This window comes from Papio anubis, chromosome 3 (assembly GCF_008728515.1).
Source record: "Papio anubis isolate 15944 chromosome 3, Panubis1.0, whole genome shotgun sequence".
Taxonomy (NCBI): Eukaryota; Metazoa; Chordata; class Mammalia; order Primates; family Cercopithecidae; genus Papio; species Papio anubis.
The window spans coordinates 48,577,232-48,595,572 of NC_044978.1; the positions used below are offsets into that span (position 1 = coordinate 48,577,232).

Genomic DNA, 18,341 nt, shown 5'->3' on the forward strand with positions numbered 1-18,341 from the left:
AATATCCTAAGGAATGAAGACATGGATGGAGAATGGGAGGCACCTCACATTCTTAATCCAGCATGTCGGATTGGGTGTGGTGAGTGGAAACCTCCCATGATAGATAACCCAAAATACAAAGGAGTATGGAGACCTCCACTGGTCGATAATCCTAACTACCAGGTAACAACTGCTTGTTACAATTCTTTAGTGAAGTTAAAAAGGTTGTGATCTCTTCTGTTTAAATATCTAATTATCTATGTTAACTTTTGGAAGTTTCATTTTTAAGATGTCAGAGAAAATAGACCCCAACTAATTTATATTTTAAAAGTAGAGCATCAATTATTTAATTTTCTGGGGAAATAAATCACTTCATACTATATTCTTCCTGAATTATCAGTTGATGTTCACTTTGAAATAAACTTCTATTTTAGAAGTAAATATAAGAAGTAAATTCTGATCAAATAGACACACATTGTACATTTTAGTAATTAATGCCTGTGCTTAATTAATGTACTTATTCTTTAGTATTATTAAAATTCTGATTTTTGGCCGGGCACGGTGGCTCACGCCTGTAATCCCAGCACTTTGGGAGTCTGAGGCGGGTGGATCATGAGGTCAGGAGATGGAGACCACCCTGGCCAACATGAGGAAACCCCGTCTCCACTAAAAATACAAAAAATTAGTCGGGCGTGGTGGTGCACACCTGTAGTCCCAGCTACTCGGGAGGCTGAGGCAGGGGAATCTCTTGAACCCTGGAGGTGGAGATTGCAGTGAGCTGAGATCGCGCCACTGCACTCCAGCCTGGCAACAGAGCAAGACTCAGAAAAAAAAAAAAAAGAAAAAGAAAAAGAAGAAAAAAAAAAACCCTGGTGCGATCTTGGCTCACTGCAACCTCTGCCTCCCGGGCTCAAGCGATTCTCCTGCTTCAGCCTCCCAAGTAGCTGAGATTACAGGTGCGCCCCAGCACACCTGGCTAATTTTTGTATTTTTAGTGGAGACGGGATTTCACCATGTTGGCCAGGCTGGTCTCGAACTCCTGACCTCGTGATCTGCCCACCTCGGCCTCCCAAAGTGCTCAGGTTAGAGAAGTAAGCCACCGAGCCCGGCCCTGATTTTTTTCTGATATCAATCAGACATCTTTTGAGTGTACCTAGCTTTTTATATTAAAAGTTTCTATGTTATCCACTTAACCCTCTAGTTTTATCTTTGTAATTATTTATGGACACGTTCTAACATTATATATATACAGTTTCATATTCTAATTACTCACTGTAGTTTTTATTAAAAGCATTTAACATAAAATATTTCTTTTGGTAAATATTGTTTAATGTCTGTCTCTTTTATTCTACTTTAAACTCCCTAATACAAGAACCATGTATGTCTCCATCATCTGGCATAGTGCCTGGTCCAGAATACATACATGTGATGGCGGAGTGACTCAATGAGCAATAATATTGTTGAATGTATTTGATTTAATTGACAGTTTAATCATTTAAGATCTAATGGAAGTTTTATGTTGAGTAGTTGTGCTGAGATTCAACCATACCTGATTAATGATATCTGTCATGGGTATATGTTAAATGGAGTAACTCCATTTTTGCTATACAATAATCTTTCTGATTTGGACAACTTGAGTAACATTTTGCAATGAATTTTACTAAATCTAAAAATTTGTCTAAAATAGACAAATTGTGAAATTTATTCACGTTTCTGTTTATGTTGGATTTTCCCTTTTCCTTTTTTTGCAGAATTTAAAATCATTATCTCTCATAGGAAACATCGGGTACACAGCAAAAAGAAACAAGATTTTATTTCCAGTATGTTACTAATGAATTAATATCAGTTAAAGTTTTCTTTTTTCCAGTTAGCATTGTGAATTTCATTCAACAGCAGCTATTTATTAAGCAGCATTTATAATGAAGTTATTTTATTTGAAAATGTCTTCAATTACTTTTTCTTCCAGGGAATCTGGAGTCCTCGAAAAATTCCTAATCCAGATTATTTCGAAGATGATCACCCATTTCTTCTGACTTCTTTTAGTGCTCTTGGTTTAGAGCTTTGGTCTATGACCTCTGATATCTACTTTGATAATTTTATTATCTGTTCGGAAAAGGAAGTAGCAGATCACTGGGCTGCAGATGGTTGGAGATGGAAAATAATGATAGCAAATGCTAATGAGGTATGGTGTTGACTAATAGCAGTAGTGATATAACTATGAATAATGATAATAAGATTTGGTCTTGGTTGTAGGTTATTCAAATGGTTCTTTTAAAGGCAAATAAATGTGCAATAATTACTAAATGCCAAGGAAATGTGTTTGAATAAGTTTATGCAGACAAAATATTTTGCTTTTTATGTTACTTCATTATGAACTACATATGCATATGTAAGTCCTCATTTTATTCATTGAATTATAATATCTCTAATGGGATTTAATGCCTATTTACTGTTTATAGAAGAAGATTACTTAATATCTTTGTCATCTTGCCAATTCAAGACCTAAGTGATAATGATAATCTAAATATTACTGTTTATTTATTTTAACTATTTTTTACTTAGAGGAATGTACAAATAATTTATATTTTAACATTATTAAATTCTGTTCCAGTTTTTTCCCGAAATCTTTAACACTGTTTAGAAAAGATTAAGCTAAATATTTCAACACAATGCATCTTAGAAAATATATCTTTAAATTCAGTTGCTATAAAGAAAACTTCTTACCTTACATTTGGTTCCTTGGGTCACTAGCGAAAAACCATCAAAAGAGTAGGTAAAGAGGGATTCTCGTTTTGAACCTCTTGTACCTAAAACATTTGATTTTTTAAATTTTATTTTAATAAGAGAAATAATATCCTTATTGAGGGTCTTGTATGTGACATGTGTTTATATAAAAAAGAAAACAATTCTGAGGTATGATTTTAATAAGTTCTTTAAAAGTACAGAATGAATGATCACTTCAAATAAACCAGGTAATACATCCATAAAAGGTAGTTCTATTCTGAAATTTACCAAAAAGGAAAATTACCATTTTTCTTGCTAGTATGTTAGAAGTTTCCACTTTTGTCATAACATATCTTCTGCTATCAAGTCTCACTCAGTGATGCATGCTAATAATTAAATTAGACTTTACAAAGTATAAGGTGGGAAAATGAAACTTCTTTTACTTACAAGTTCATCACTCCTTAATGTAAAATGCCTGAGTAAATAAGTTTTTTGTATCTTGTGTTACCCAGTAAAGGTTTGTAAAATTTGAATTGCATTTTTGTGCTTATCTCATCTATAGCCTGGTGTATTAAAACAGTTAATGGCAGCTGCTGAAGGGCACCCATGGCTTTGGTTGATTTATCTCATAACAGCAGGAGTGCCAATAGCATTAATTACTTCATTTTGTTGGCCAAGAAAAGTAAAGGTAAAGAAAATTGATTTCCTTCAACTTTTCCCCCCAAATTTCTTATTGTTTAGGAGTTCTATAAATTGAGCAAGTGATTCTTAAAAGTAATAAACTAAATGTCTCATAAGTTTTACTTTCATTATGTATGTTATCAATTATTGCAAAAAAAAAAAAAAACTTCTTCAAAATAGCACTCTGCCTTTAGTAAAAATATGTTAACTACCACAGAAGAAATATAAAGATACAGAGTATAAAAAAACCGACATATGTATACCACAAACAAAAGGAATACTAGAGCAAGAAGGAAAGGAAGAGAAAGCAGCCCTGGAAAAACCGATGGACCTGGAAGAGGAAAAAAAGCAAAGTGATGGTGAAATGCTTGAAAAAGGTAAGACAATGAGAGTGATTTATAATGGAGACCCTGGGTAAAGCTCATAAAACAGTATATTGCCTTGAAATAACTAGGTGTTACACTTGTTTATTATCAAGTTTATACATCTGAATCTCCCAAGAATATGTGACTGTGGCAAGAAGGAGTAATAGTCATCTGAGCAGTCACCCTGTTTATAGTTTTTGTGTTCTAGGAAGAAGGAGATTTAAATAGTTCAGTTGCTTCAGAGCCTAGCAGTTATGAATCCCATAGGCCATAGCTTTTTGCAAGGATGTTTCTTGGCTCTGGGAGTGTAGAAGATGAGATGGAGGGTGATAGAGGTTATATATAATGACTTCTATAGAAAAGAAATAGATATAAAGCAGGTGATTGCAGCAACAAAATCAACACCAAGTCTTCCAATGGCTATTGTTAATCAGATGCTTACCATATAGAATAAATAATTTAATTAATTTTCTGAAAGGATTGCTGAACCTATATCCCCTTCCCATCCTATATTAAACTCTTGAAGATGTTAGAACTGAAGTCACCATTTGGTGGCTCTCCACTGAGACCTCCTTACATGAGGTAAAAATAAAACTATTGATTTGCCCAGTGTCCCAAGTCAAATGTCTTGAAGCACAATGTTTAACTCACTTGATGAAACAGTTGACTTAAAAACACATGTGTGTCTATTTTTTTAAGAGAGAGTGTATATATACACACATATACATGTATAAATGCATGTACATGTATTTATTAGGATGGGTATCTAAAATAACAAATACTTCAGGTTGTAAGTTTTCAGCCTTATTTTTGTAACTTCTTAGTGCTTAGTATATTGATGTCTGGATCAACCTTATTTAGAGGACATTTAAGTATCAGAAGGGCCTGCTTGTATAAAGGTACTTTCACCTATACATGTAGTCCCACACTGGAACTACATGGAAGAAGTCAGAGTTGATTTTTCAACTTCCCTTTCCCCAAAGCCCATTCTTGGTGGGGTAGGAGTTTTTACTTTATATAGCTCCTAGGACATGCTTAATATCTTTTGGTTAACAACGATGACAAAAGTTGGAGGTTCTGCTAAATGGAATCCTAAGGAGGGTCAGTAACTGAAAAAATGCTTGATAATGTCCACAGAGAACAAACATAAGTAAATAACATATTGAAGATTAAAAGATCACCAAAAATTAAAGGAAGTATTTCCCGAGACAAGAACACAGGAAAGATGATTATTTTTTGGTTTTCATATTACATACAGATTGAATGCTTAAGAAGTTTTTAAAACTTGTCCCCCAACTCAAATATGATGATTCATTTATAAAATATGACAATATAATGAGTATTTATAATTTTTAAAATTTTGAATGGAAGAAGTTTCTTCTAAATCTTGGAATAAATCTTGGAATTTAAATAAATCCCCTTTATTGTACTTAATACTTTTCAGGAGCAAAATTCTAATTTATTGAGTCTTTGCTTTTAATAAAATCTGTATTCTAGAAGAGGAAAGTGAACCTGAGGAAAAGAGTGAAGAAGAAATCGAAATCATAGAAGGGCAAGAAGAACGTAATAAATCAAATAAGTCTGGATCAGAGGATGAGGTAACAGAAAATAAACTGGTTTATATGTATAGTTGTTATCCATAGAAAGTTCTTTCAATAAAAGCACCAATCTGGTTTATGAAAGAATTTTTGCCATATTTCTCTCAGCTTTTATAAGAGCTTCCATATTGTTTTTAAAACATATCCATAAGGAAGGAAAGACAAATACTATAATTTATATTGTCTCAATGCCTAGTAAAACAGTATAGAGCAAGCCTGTGACATACAAAATATGAAGATAGAATACGTGTATCCAAAATTATGACTTTCTCATTGAAATTCTATTGAAAAGCATAATAAACACATTGTTTGAATATTTAAAAGATAATTGTCATTATTATAATTTTTATAGCTGTTGTAAAACATCCTTAATGTCTCAACATTTTACTCTCATGTTTTGAAATATTCATTCACTGGGTAGTTGAGTACTATCTGCCTGATATTTCCCCCACCCCCATCAGTCTACCCTGTTTTGTGTCCTGATGTAAAATGGAACTTTGCACAATGCTTTTTTTTTTTTTTTGTAAGTTATTATGGAATGAGAAATCCAGAGTATAATTAGAGCCAGAGCTTTCTTTTTTCTTTTTCTTTTTCTTTTTTTTAACCCAGCATAAACCAAAAACCAGTTTTCTCTGGCCCTTAAAGAGCTGCATAGCCTTACCACACAGAGTCACCATGCTAACATATTACATTCCAACTACGTAGGTAGGATAAAAGTACAGTTCTGCCTGCTGTTGCATGTGATTAAATTTTGCTCCATTTTATCTATTTGAAGAAATCCTCCAAATAAATTTGCAGTTATTGTTAAGTCTTTCCTAATGTTCAATCAGTACACATACTGGCTGCTGGTCTTCCTGCCCTCTGAGTTTTTATAGGGACTTTGGGGACCATTATCTAGTATGAATATCCATATTTAGGGAGACCTAGGTGAAGACAATTTCTTCCAGAGCCAAGGTTTAAATAATCATTGTTTCTGCTGTGACTTTCTTAAAATAATACCTGCAGTCATTTACTTGAATATGTATTCTATTTACATTTATGTTACAAAATACTTTGTGTACCTTCAAAAATATCTTAATTACATCTTTCAGTCTTTCTGTCTTTTTATGTGTATGTCTCAGTGAGCTAGAATACATTGATTTTTGTATAGCCTTGAGAAATAACTATAACTTTATTTCATATAATACCTTCATCATAGCACTTGATTGATAGCACATATATTTTAGAGAATAATAAATATATTGTTTACTACTATCTACTAGTTACTTGTTATACTAAAAGAAACCTTTTTGTAATTATTTTTTCTAGATGAAAGAAGCAGATGAGAGCACAGGATCTGGAGATGGGCCAATGAAGTCAGTACGCAAAAGAAGAGTACGAAAGGACTAAACTAGATTCAAGTATTTTTAATTCCTGAGAGGGATGTTTGGCATTCTAAAATCAGCATGCCAGACTTGCACTTTAATCAATCTATGCACATCCTGTTTCTAATATCTAGCAACATTTTTCTTTCAGACATTTATTTTAGTCCTTCATTTCAGAGGGGAAAAAAAGCATCTTTGAAGTTACCTGGTCTTTGAATTTAGAATAAAAGTGGCACATTACATATCGGATCTAAGAGATTAATACCATTAGAAGTTACACAGTTTTAGTTGTTTGGAGATAGTTTTGGTTTATACAGAACAAAATAATATGTAGCAGCTTCATTGCTATTGGAAAAAATCAGTTATTGGAATTTCCACTTAAATGGCTATACAATATAACTGGTAGTTCTATAATAAAAATGAGCATGTGTTCTGTTGTACAGAGCTAAATGCAATAAAGTTTCTATATGGTTGTTTGATTCTATCAACAATTGAAAGTGTTGTATATGACCCACATTTACCTAGTTTGTGTCAAATTATAGTTACGGTCAGTTGTTCGCTTAAATTATAGATTCCTTTAAAGAGGTGCTTTGTTCATAAAATCACTGGATTATATTGTAGCATATTTTACATTTGAATACAAAGATAATGGGTTTTATCAAAACAAAATGATGTACAGATTTTTTTTCAAGTTTTTATAGTTGCTTTATGCCAGAGTAGTTTAGCCCATTCACAAAATTTCTTATGCATACATTGCTATTGAAAATAAAATTTAAATATTTTTTCATCCTTAATACCCTATTTAACAGGTTATTGTTGGGGAGGCTTTATATTATTTTCCTTATTACTAAGAGATTCTAATGGCTGATTTCAATTCATCATGTTTTTATTTTTATTTTTTCTTGTTTCCAGTGGGGTTGAAATGCTTTTGTATTTTTATCTTTTTTCTTTTTTCCTGACAAGTTTCAGTCTATTTTAAGTCTGTCATCTCATCTATGAATAGCTTCAAAGCTGCCACTGAGGTGGACAGGAGCAACTATTATTACTGCTCTTCTTTTTAAATCAGTTACCATGTCACTGGACTATATTAAAATGGAGCTGTGTTGTTCCATTTAAAATATTTTATTTATGAAATTCTTATGTCTGGGTAACAGGGTTAGACTCTTTGGAAGAGGATCTAAATCTTTGAGACCACAGAACTACTTGAATACTAACTACCTAGAGAACTTTCCACGTTAGGTACGATTTTGGATTCCTTCATAGACGTACACATACCCCATCTTTGGGCAAGCCCTAAACTATTATAGGTTCCCATACAACTCCTTCCCCAGTAGGTAAATTTAGAACTTATGAATAAGGAAAATAAGTCTCTAGCTTCTGCTTTTACTGAAGGAAGCCAAACATAGCCACTAACACTATTCACTCCTTACTTCAAAGAGTGAATTGAGAAAGAAAATAAGTTATTTACTCCATTGTTATACTCTGAACTTCTATAAATTGGTGGTAGAAAATCTTAATACATAGTATTTAGCCATACTTTGTATTTATTTAATATGAACTGAACACATCTTGCAAGCATTCTCCCTCTCTAGCTCACCTTGCATTTGGAGTGTAATAACCCTAGATGAGAGTATTTCTGAAGGTAAACCACTACTTCAGGAGATAACTTCTTTTTTAATTTAATGAAAACCTTCTTGCCTGGGAAGATTCTTGCATGTGAACATTTTTCTCTAAAGACTCTTTAAAGCTTGGTTTTGTTTTGTTTTGTTTACTTTCTTGGTTGCAGATTCATTTGTTTGGTTAAACTCCATAAGCTTGCAGTGGTAAAATTTGAGCAACTGAATTTGCCAAATCACTGCTAATTCCTGTGCACATACTCCTTTGTGGATGTACCGTAACTGACAGGTTTAACAAAACTAAAACTCTAATGTGTAACCTGTACTATATCCATGCAATAGACAGTCTTTCTTAATAATCAAATGGCTTTTTCCTTTTACTCCCTAATCTGACTTCATTGTTCAAAATTACTTACATCTTATCCATAAAGGAGAGAAATAGTGTATTTTGCTTTTCTTTATTTTAGTTTGCCTTTTCAGAGGCTTTTTAAGTTGATCAGTGTAAAGTAACGTCCCTTTTCTTGAATATTTTTTACTGATGGTCTTGCTTCCATTAATCATTTCTCCACGAAAACATCATGTTTCTAGAATTAGTCTTTTTGAGCTATCAGACCACATTTAGAGGAGAAACATGATGGAACTGCTTACATGTTAAAATGAACCACTAGAAATGAATTTAATGTATTTTAAAATTTCAGAATTCTAGTCCCTAAATGGTTTTGTATTTGTATTCAGTAGAAACTATTCAGAATAGTTAAAACATAAATACATTACACTCTAGGCATCTGTGAACAATGTTTTGTTCTCTTTTCAATTGTGGCTATATGTTCTAACTTTAGCAGGATTTAAAGATTATAAGATGGCTAAAGTAAGATAATTAAATCTTTTATAGGTGATTTATTAAAACAAAGAATTTCTGCATACATTTCAACAATTTCTTCCCCCTCAAAAGTATATAACTCCCATGTATTTCCATAGTATGAGAGCTGAGTTTTGGAAATAAAATTATCCCTTATTCTGAAAGGTCAGATATGAGGCAAATTGATGGGAAAGAGAATGCATGGAAAAGTAGGGTAGTTTTAGAGAAGATGGGCAACATGACAACTGGAAAAATGGGCTTTTACCACCCAACATAGTTATCACATATTTTGTGTTTGTTAAATGAATACTTTTTGGTAAAATTTGGGGGTATTTCCAAGTTTTAATAGCACTTGATAAGCCATCTATAATGTATACATTTTAAAACAAGATACATTATAAAATTGATTACAATGAATGTACAACTTCAGCTTCTGTTGTCTCTCAACCCACCCTTTCATAGGTCCAAAGGTCAACGGCCAACATAAAGTCCTTGTTACAGTAAATGTGCCTTTTTTGTTTTGTTTTTGTTTTTTGAGGAGACAGAGTCTCACTCTGTCACTCAGGCTAGAGTGCAGTGGTACCGTAACGCACTGCAGCTTTGAACTCCTGGGCTCAAACAATCTTCCCACTTCAGTCTCCTGAGTAGCTGGGACTACAGGCAAGTACCACCATGCCTGGCTAATTAAAAAAAAATTTTTTTTTTGGAGAGACACGGTCTCACTATATTGTTCAGGCTGGTCTCAAGATCCTAGGCTCAAGGAATCCCCTTGCTTTGGTGTCCCAAAGAGCTGGGAATACAGGTGTGAGCCACCACACTTAGCCTTGTAAATTTGTCTTTTAAATACCATTAATCTCTGATTTCAGTGAAATAAACTGCGGCTAGTTTTCTGATAAGAGTAAGAAGGAATTAAGTCTCTTCCAATTCTTAACCTTTCATATCTTCACATTATCTGTTCTTTCATGATTTACAAATGCTCTTAACAACTAATCCCTGGTATCCACTGGTAATAATTTTGGTTACATGCACATTGAAGAATCTGATGACAGCCACCACAGAGTGTTCAGGGAAAAACAAAATTTTTATTGGGCAAAGTAAAGAATGGCTTTACATTCTAAAGTTAAGATCAATTTCGCTTTTCTTTGGACCATAAAATTAATTTTAGATTTTATAATTCAACTATCATTTTTCATTTACAAAAGGGACTAGATCACAGGGAATAGGGACAGGAATAGAGATACGATATTAACTGGTTGGAACTAAATGCATACATGATTTTGGTTACTTTTCTACAAAAGGTTTTGTTGCTACAATTCCATAACCAGAAATCTCTGAAAAGTGAAAGGTTTTTCCCAGCATTTTGGTAACAAAACTCACCTGGTAGCTGAGCCTGACTTTCTCAGCAAGATTTTATATATATATAGTCTTTCTTTATCCTACTTTAATATTCATTTTGCTGCAGAAATGTTAATATACTTAATTATACGTGTTGTGCCAAACCATATTGGTGTCTGAGTCACAATATTTTATAAAATCTGAAAAACTCCAAATTCTAAAACATCTGGCCCTGCAAGTTTCAGACGAGGAACTGTGATTTGTAGTAACCTACTGTGAGTCCAAAGGGAATATAAAGAGGACACATTTTGCATAGAATGGCAGTGTCAATATTGGGGAAATTCCTCCTGGGAAACAGTGGGGAAAATGGATGTCTTGAACTATTTGGGATGCTATAATAAAATATAGACTGGGTGGCTTGTAAACAACAAATGTATTTCTCAGTTTTGGAGGCTGGAAGTCTGAGATCAGCGTTGAGGGCCCTCTCCCAGGATGCAGACTGCTGTCTTCTATGTGGCAGAAAGAGAAATCTCTGAGGTCTCTTTGCATAAGGACACAATCCCATTCACGAGGGCTTCACCCTCATTACCTAATTATCTCCCAAAGGCCCCACTTCCTAATCACTTTGGGGTTAGGATTTCAACCTAAGAATTTTGGGAGGACACATTCAGTCCGTAACAAGGAGTATGCTGATTTTTCCCTACCAAATATTATTCTACCAGCATGTAAGCTAGGAAGTACTAAAGAAAAAACCATTCTGACACTTGTTAAAGCAGTAAAGAAGACTACTCAGGACTGTATGTGTTAAGACCATCATCCAATAAGGGAAAGAAACCTGGCTCAACTAACACAGCAAATACAGCTGAGGATTTATAGTCAATGAGCAGTGATGAGGTCAGTGTATGGAAAATTACTAAGTGGAGACATCAAGAGTAGGATGATTCTTGCCAGAGACAGTCCAGGTTGATGATCATGTTACTGAGGATGGGATTCTCTCTAAACTGATTTAGCAGGATTTCTGCTAAAACTGGACTAGTGAAAAAGAAGGCTCAAAGGAGCCTGTCTAAAATTTGGTCTAGTCTTTTCCAGAAGCTGGACACAGTCCCTGTGCACACTGTGTACCACTTATATTTCTAATGAAGAAATTATCCTGAAGTTATTGCATAGCAAAAACTAAGTATATAGCATTAGCTTACCATTAACATGACAAGCAGTGGGGATATATTTTGACACCTACTAAGCTGATAGCTCTAGTTGGAAAAAGACAGAATGTTAAATGAATTGGCTATTCCTTGCATTCAGCAAGGTATCAAAAAATTTTGACATTTTCATGCAGAGATGGAAGGGAATAGACCAAGTTCAGATACAAGGAACCTCACAAAAGTAAGCCAATTGTTTCTGAAGTCTGAATAGTAGCAAAGGTTCAAAATTATTTTTGAGGTGTGGGAGATTGGGGGAAAGCCCATGAAGACTTCTCTACCAATTGTTAAGCCAGAGGAACCCAGCCTTGCAGTGATGATCTGCATGTAACATTCCCAGTGCAATCTTATTTTCAGTTGATCTCAAGATAGCCTCCATTAAAGAAAGGCAAAAATAATACATACTTTGAGAATTTGGTCAAAAGCTTGGTTGTGGTTCCGTGGCATATGAGTTTTTTAAGAGACTCATATTCCCAAGAAACATGAGCTTGGCCTTAAAATGGGCACCAAGTTCACACCAGCAGGAAGTGGACTGTCTTCACAATTCCCAGGGAGTGAACACCCAACCTCTACTTCCCAGGTAGCCATAGAAAATGGATAGGGAGTAAATTTCCAGAGGGGAAACCATGGAGTTCAACGAACAAGGGAGTCCCCTGCCAGAGATCAGAATCATAGTCGAATCAAAGTACTTCACTACTAGGGACAAAATCTTCATACATCTCCCAGGAGCATTCCACAATTTTTGCATGTTTCCCTTTATTCCATTTTCCAAATTGAGACTTTTTATTTGGCCATCCTGTCCCCACTACATTATAAATGGGCAGCAGTAAGGGTGAGAGCAAATAATTTGTCTATCAGTTTAGAGATTGTCAGACTGTTAGAAGCTACATCTAAAGGGATGGACTTTTAATAGAGATTGTGAGCTGAATCACTAGCTGGATGAAGAGGGATTACTCTCTATGTAAGGGAAGATACTTAGCAGCACAAGAAGAGCTGTGGCTGAGGCTGCTAGTGGCCACCAAAATCTTGTATTTATAGCTGGAATATGGCTTCCCAGCCATGGACTACATTTCTCAGCTCCTCTTGTATCTAGATGTAACTAAGTCTCCACACCACTGGAATATAAGAAGATATATGAACCATTTCCAGGCACAGCCCATAAAACCTTGCATATGTACAGTTCCATGTTCTTTTCCTGCAAATTAGATGAGTAATCACTAGAGTGACTTGAAAGCCATGATTTAAAATGGCAGCACCATCCTCAGCCAAAGTCCCTGAGTAACTGTGTGAACAAGGGCTGCTAGCCTGCAATGCTGACCTTGGAACCACTGGTTGGGAGAGAAACTTCTGTATTTATATTCTTTATCACTGGGTCTCTTGCTAAAGTAGCTTAGCCTACCCTAAAAAATACAACTTCCTTTTTCCCTGGAGATCTTGGATCCTTTGAGTGCTTTGCTTTTGTTCTCTAAATTAATGTTTAATATCTATGATATTTATATTGATAACCAGTTACAGTTTTATTAATAAAAATGTTATTCCCCTAAATAATCAGTAACTGTGTACTTAAATAAGATACACTATTCTGTGGCATTGAACAACCCTGGATACACCACTAAACCTAAATACCCCATTTACTTAGGTAACTATATCAAAACACACACAATCTCTGAAATAGCTTTTTATTAAACAGCAAAGCAGAACTGCAACACAATTTAAATGTCTGTAAATTAGGTCACAAAAGGGATGCAAAATGTTTGCAGTTTCACTATTATATATTCATACAGCTAAAGTCATTCATCAACTCTTACACCAATACATAAGATTATTCCATGATTAAAAGTAGCCCAAATCTAATAACCATAAGCTATATTAGTGGATCTCTTTTCATATTATAAGATTTTAGCATTACTTCCATTATTGATTTCCTTACCAAATGGAATCTACAAGCTAAATTTTTAAAAATTGTTAAAGGATGACTAAAACTCTTCAAACCCAGTAGCAGGATCTACAGAAAATTCTAGAACAAGTGAGATAAAATACTGAGCAAGATAATAAGTATACATGTAAAACTCCCATTTTATTCACTATTCTAATACTAACACACTGTTACGGAATTTTGCAAAAGTTGACCTGCTGGGTACGAATCAACTTAGAGACCAAACTCTTTGTAACTGTTCTCATCCAGATGTGGCTTACACAAGGGTAGTCAAACTTAATTATATATATTTCCCAAAAGATCTACTCTGTGCCAGAGAAAACACAAATCTGGAGTGAAAATATTTGAAGTTGGTTACTACTGTTTACCAAGTACTTTTCCACCCTATTTCCATTTTTCCTCAAAATTTTCTATTTTAAACATACACATGACCAGAAATTATATATTTTCAGATAATACAAAATGAGTTATTTTGTGCAAAAAGAAGTTTTTAACAACAAATATTCTCAAGTGAATTCAGTTTCAAAGAAAAACTTTCATTTTTAGCCTCCATCTATTTCCAATTAATTAAAGAGACACTAGCATTCCTATCTTAATACTAAATACACAAATGACAAACCCTAGCTGAGACAGTATCTTATTTTGGTTAAGTTTCAACAATGAAAATACAGGTTACTCTCAGAGATGATTAACTATTAAAATTACTTTTACAAATGTGACACCAATTTTTTTCCTTAAGGGAAGGGAAATAGGAAGGAAGAGGCAAATGGAAAAGAGGCACAAGATGGTGGACAGGGTACATAAAGCTGTGCATTCAGTACATGATTTTGGTCACTTTTTCACAACATGGTGGTTATTTTCTTCTATATCTTACTAATCCTATAATAAAAGACAGTGCTAAACCTACAAATTCGATAAAACATTCATCTTTTAAGTTTCATAAATATATGCAATTCTAATTATAAAGTCTCTACAATACATTTGCACGTTTTCATAGACTAACATAATACACAAACTTATGGAAGCCTCCTGTTATTGTGTTATTTTTGTCTACATCTGACATTTTCTTCATAAATACTCAATGAAGCCACAAAGGTACTGTAACTTTTGGAATCTATCCAAGTTTTAAAGAAAAAATGATCAGCAGCAATTCCATAAAACAGAAGGGTGTCAATCCCTTACTTTCTTTTGCTTTTTGTGTCAGTTGTTTGAAAAACACTAGAAGCTGACATGAGGTTTTCTATATATTGTCCAAGAACTTGGTTTTCTGATTTTAGCTTCAGATTTTCTTCCTTAACTGCATCTACTCTTGCGGAGAGATCTTTATAAAAAATAAAAATGCCCATTATCAATATAACAAAGACAATGATTCCATATTACAAAATTCTTAGGATTCATTCTTAAAAGAGGTAACACAATCCTTAAATTTTAAGAATTCGGATTTTAGAGACAGCAAGGTAAACAAACTGAGTGCAAATTAGTAGACAAATTCCTAAAAATACTTCACATTAGGCTAAATGTTATTCTTTGTAAATAGCATTAATGTTGGGTAGTTAATTTTCAAAAAAGACTTTGTTTTTAAAATGTGAATTCTGGTTCACATTTTATGTCTTATCAACATAAAACCATAACATCTTTACTAGAAATGTTTAAGATATATATCAGGTTAACACAATTGAATTCATATACTGAATACAGGCAGTCAGTTTCCAAGCAACTGATCATCTTGTAACATTATCAAGACATTCAACACATGCAGTTCCTGATGATCATATAAGAAGTTAATTCTGGCTGGGCATGGTGGCTCACGCCTGTTATGCCAGCACTTTGGGAAGCCAAGGCGGGTGGATCATGAGGTCAGGAGTTTGAGACCAGCCTGGCCAACACAGTGAAACCCTGTCTCTACTAAAAATACAAAAAATTAGCCAGGCGTGGTGGCAGACACCTGTAATCTCAGCTACTCAGGAGGCTGAGACAGGAGAATCGCTTGAACCCAGGAGGCAGAGGTTGCAGGGAGCCGAGATTGGCCATTGCACTCCAACCTGAGCGACAGGAGTGAAACTCCATCTCAAAAAAAAAGAAAAAGAAAGAAAGAAAGAAAGAAAGAAAGCTAATAGGGAAGTCACAGATGACTTTTATTAACTCTGTAAAATGTAAGTCAGTGGGAGGTTCTGAGTGACATGATCTGCTCACTGTGGCACCAAAAACACAACCTCTTAATTTCATTAAAACTCAAAAGATGTTTCAGTGTTAGTATTAATTTTATGCAAGACTTAGAAAATGAAAAAATTCAGGTAAATTCCTTTTTAATCTCCAAGGCTAATACATCGTTTCTACTTTAAAACAAGCTTTATTAAAGCGGACTTAGTAACACATTGTGGGGACTTAAAAGGGAGTCTCACACTAGCCAGCATTATGTTAGGCTTTAAAGAGGGAAGCATAATAACACCATTTGACTTGACTGAAGTGTATCTGTTCTTTAAACTACCAAAGCAGGAAGATCATATATATATAAACTTTGAAGTTCATTCTTTTAAAAAATTACACATTCTAACAAAATTTAGCAATATAAATGCTTACAAGTTCAATTAATTGGCTGTCATTCAAATAAACTACAAAATGCAAGCTAACCTTCAAGTGTGTGTTGGAGTTCCAACACTTGATTAATAAGTCTTGTTTTTTCCTCCAGTTCCACCTGATTTTCAGCATCAACTGCTGTAATATAAAGGTTCAAATTTACTATTAATTAACATTAGGTACTATTTGTGTAGAGTAGCACTTAAAAATCTGCAAAATGTTTTATATTCATTCTTACTTGACTTATACAAGAGCCCTGTGGAATAAAATGTTGTATCCCCAAACTGCAGATAAGGACACCAAGGTAAAGAAGATAAAAATAACTTGCCAACCTCTCATAGCTAAGGAATGAAAGCTGCTTTGGTTGGTCCTTTCTGACACTAGATGAGATATAAATAAGGAATTAGCCAAGATCCAACTCTTCTAAACATTGTTTCTCTGCCCTTTCCATTGCTTAATAAAGCAAAACATCCACAAAACCAGGAGTATACAAAAAAGAAAATGAAGAACATACCATCCATGTCAGCATTCATCATCTTGGGCAACAAACTTTTGTGCCTTGGATACAAAATCCTTGATGAATGGTCTACAATAAGAAAAATTTAGAAATATAGATACACACAGCAATAAAATATAAGCCTATTTTTCAAAGGAGGATGATTTTGTTAAATATGACATAGCAGGACTTTTCATATGCTTTACTATTTTTAAGAATAAAATAAATGCCTAATAGGTAAATAAGCAAAGGATATAAATAGTTTGAGTGAGAGAAAATGTTAAGCTTCTTGATAATCAAAAAATACATAAATACCACCGTATAATTATTATTTTTTAAAGGAGGTAATGATCAGTACTGGCAAAGAGTTACAGAAAAACAAATACGCAAACATTGGACACAACTTTTAAATATGTACTCTTTTTGGAAAGCAATATGATAATAAGATTCATAAAAACATTTAAATATTTTTTAACTAAGTATTTTATTCTTGGAAATTTAGGCTAAGGACAATAATGCAAAGAAAGTTATATACATAAAAATCACTTCAATCTTATTTACAACCAAGTCTCAGAAACAACATAACTGCCCACTCAAAGTCTGGTAAATTACAGTTGTGATTTTCTTTTTAAGAAGATATATTTTTATTTATTTATTTATTTAGAAATGGGGGTCTCACTATGTTGCCCAGTCTGTATTAAACTCCCGGACTCAAGCAATCCTCCCTCCTCAGCCTCCTGAGTACAGTTATAATTTCTAATAGAGTGGCTACTGAAAATAATTATGACTATAGTACATGAAACAATGTGTATAAAATTGTATATTCACTGATGTAAATTATATGAAATATACATAAATATGCATAAAAAACATGAAAATGAAAAAATGCTCTGATATTAAGGATGATAGTATGGATGAGGACAAAATTTTCAAATATTCTTCATTAAAGTATTGCTTTACATACACTTTAATATTTTACAAATAAAATTCAAAAGAAAAATTACTATTTAGACCATCTAAAATACTAATATGGAATAAATGAAAAAATGTCCATTCATCAGCTCCTAGTCAGGGTAAAATCAAAACAGACTAATCAGGATGTAAATAAGTAAATAAATACTAACATTTTATTATTCCAATAAAGACTTCTAAATATTAGAACAAAAATTTCTATAAAACATGTTCTGCTCCATTGCTAACAATCATTTCATTCGATGTGTTCAAAATATAGTAAATAATGTTACCAGATTATCACTGAAAACAGATTTGTTACCCAATCTAATCTACTACATTGAAGCGACCTAGACTTGTCAGTGTTATTCTTTCAACAAGTATTCACTGAATATCTTCTATGCCCAAGGCATTGTTATGCCTCCATATCTTAAACAGTAGAAAGTAGACCTATTAAATAAGGATATCTACATACTAGAACTAGAATCACAATAAAGAGGTATCAGTGTAGTACACATTCTCTCACAGCTTCTGTTAATATAAATCTTGTTATACTACAGATACTAACATGAAATTTGAAAATGCCCAGTGAACATCTACATAAATCTTGTTACATTTCAGATACTAACATGAACTTCAAATTAAAGTGCCCAGTGTACAT

The 18,341-nt window shown here is 33.6% G+C and overlaps 2 protein-coding genes across 8 annotated transcripts in view; one reads left to right on the plus strand and one right to left on the minus strand.

The window, feature by feature from the left end:
• CLGN (calmegin) overlaps window positions 1–7,201 on the plus strand; it is a 32,072-nt gene extending 24,871 nt beyond the window's left edge. For both annotated transcript variants that reach the window (XM_021938806.2, XM_021938805.2), the window contains 6 exons: window positions 12–162; window positions 1,946–2,161; window positions 3,266–3,391; window positions 3,602–3,761; window positions 5,247–5,347; window positions 6,656–7,201. In XM_021938806.2, coding sequence (XP_021794498.1) covers window positions 12–162; window positions 1,946–2,161; window positions 3,266–3,391; window positions 3,602–3,761; window positions 5,247–5,347; window positions 6,656–6,736 — 835 coding nt within the window. In that variant the 3' untranslated portion in view covers window positions 6,737–7,201. The remainder of the gene's footprint in view (window positions 1–11; window positions 163–1,945; window positions 2,162–3,265; window positions 3,392–3,601; window positions 3,762–5,246; window positions 5,348–6,655) is intronic.
• A 6,182-nt stretch (window positions 7,202–13,383) lies between these two features.
• SCOC (short coiled-coil protein) overlaps window positions 13,384–18,341 on the minus strand; it is a 44,633-nt gene continuing 39,675 nt past the window's right edge. For 4 of the 6 annotated variants that reach the window (XM_021938807.2, XM_031664257.1, XM_017959056.3 and 1 more), the window contains 3 exons: window positions 16,748–16,819; window positions 16,288–16,371; window positions 13,384–14,977 (listed from right to left, as the gene is read on the minus strand). In XM_021938807.2, the coding sequence (XP_021794499.1) occupies window positions 14,835–14,977; window positions 16,288–16,371; window positions 16,748–16,819 (299 nt within the window). In that variant the 3' untranslated portion in view covers window positions 13,384–14,834. The remainder of the gene's footprint in view (window positions 14,978–16,287; window positions 16,372–16,747; window positions 16,820–18,341) is intronic. The other 2 variants (XM_021938808.2, XM_017959057.3) reach the window with 1 other exon arrangement.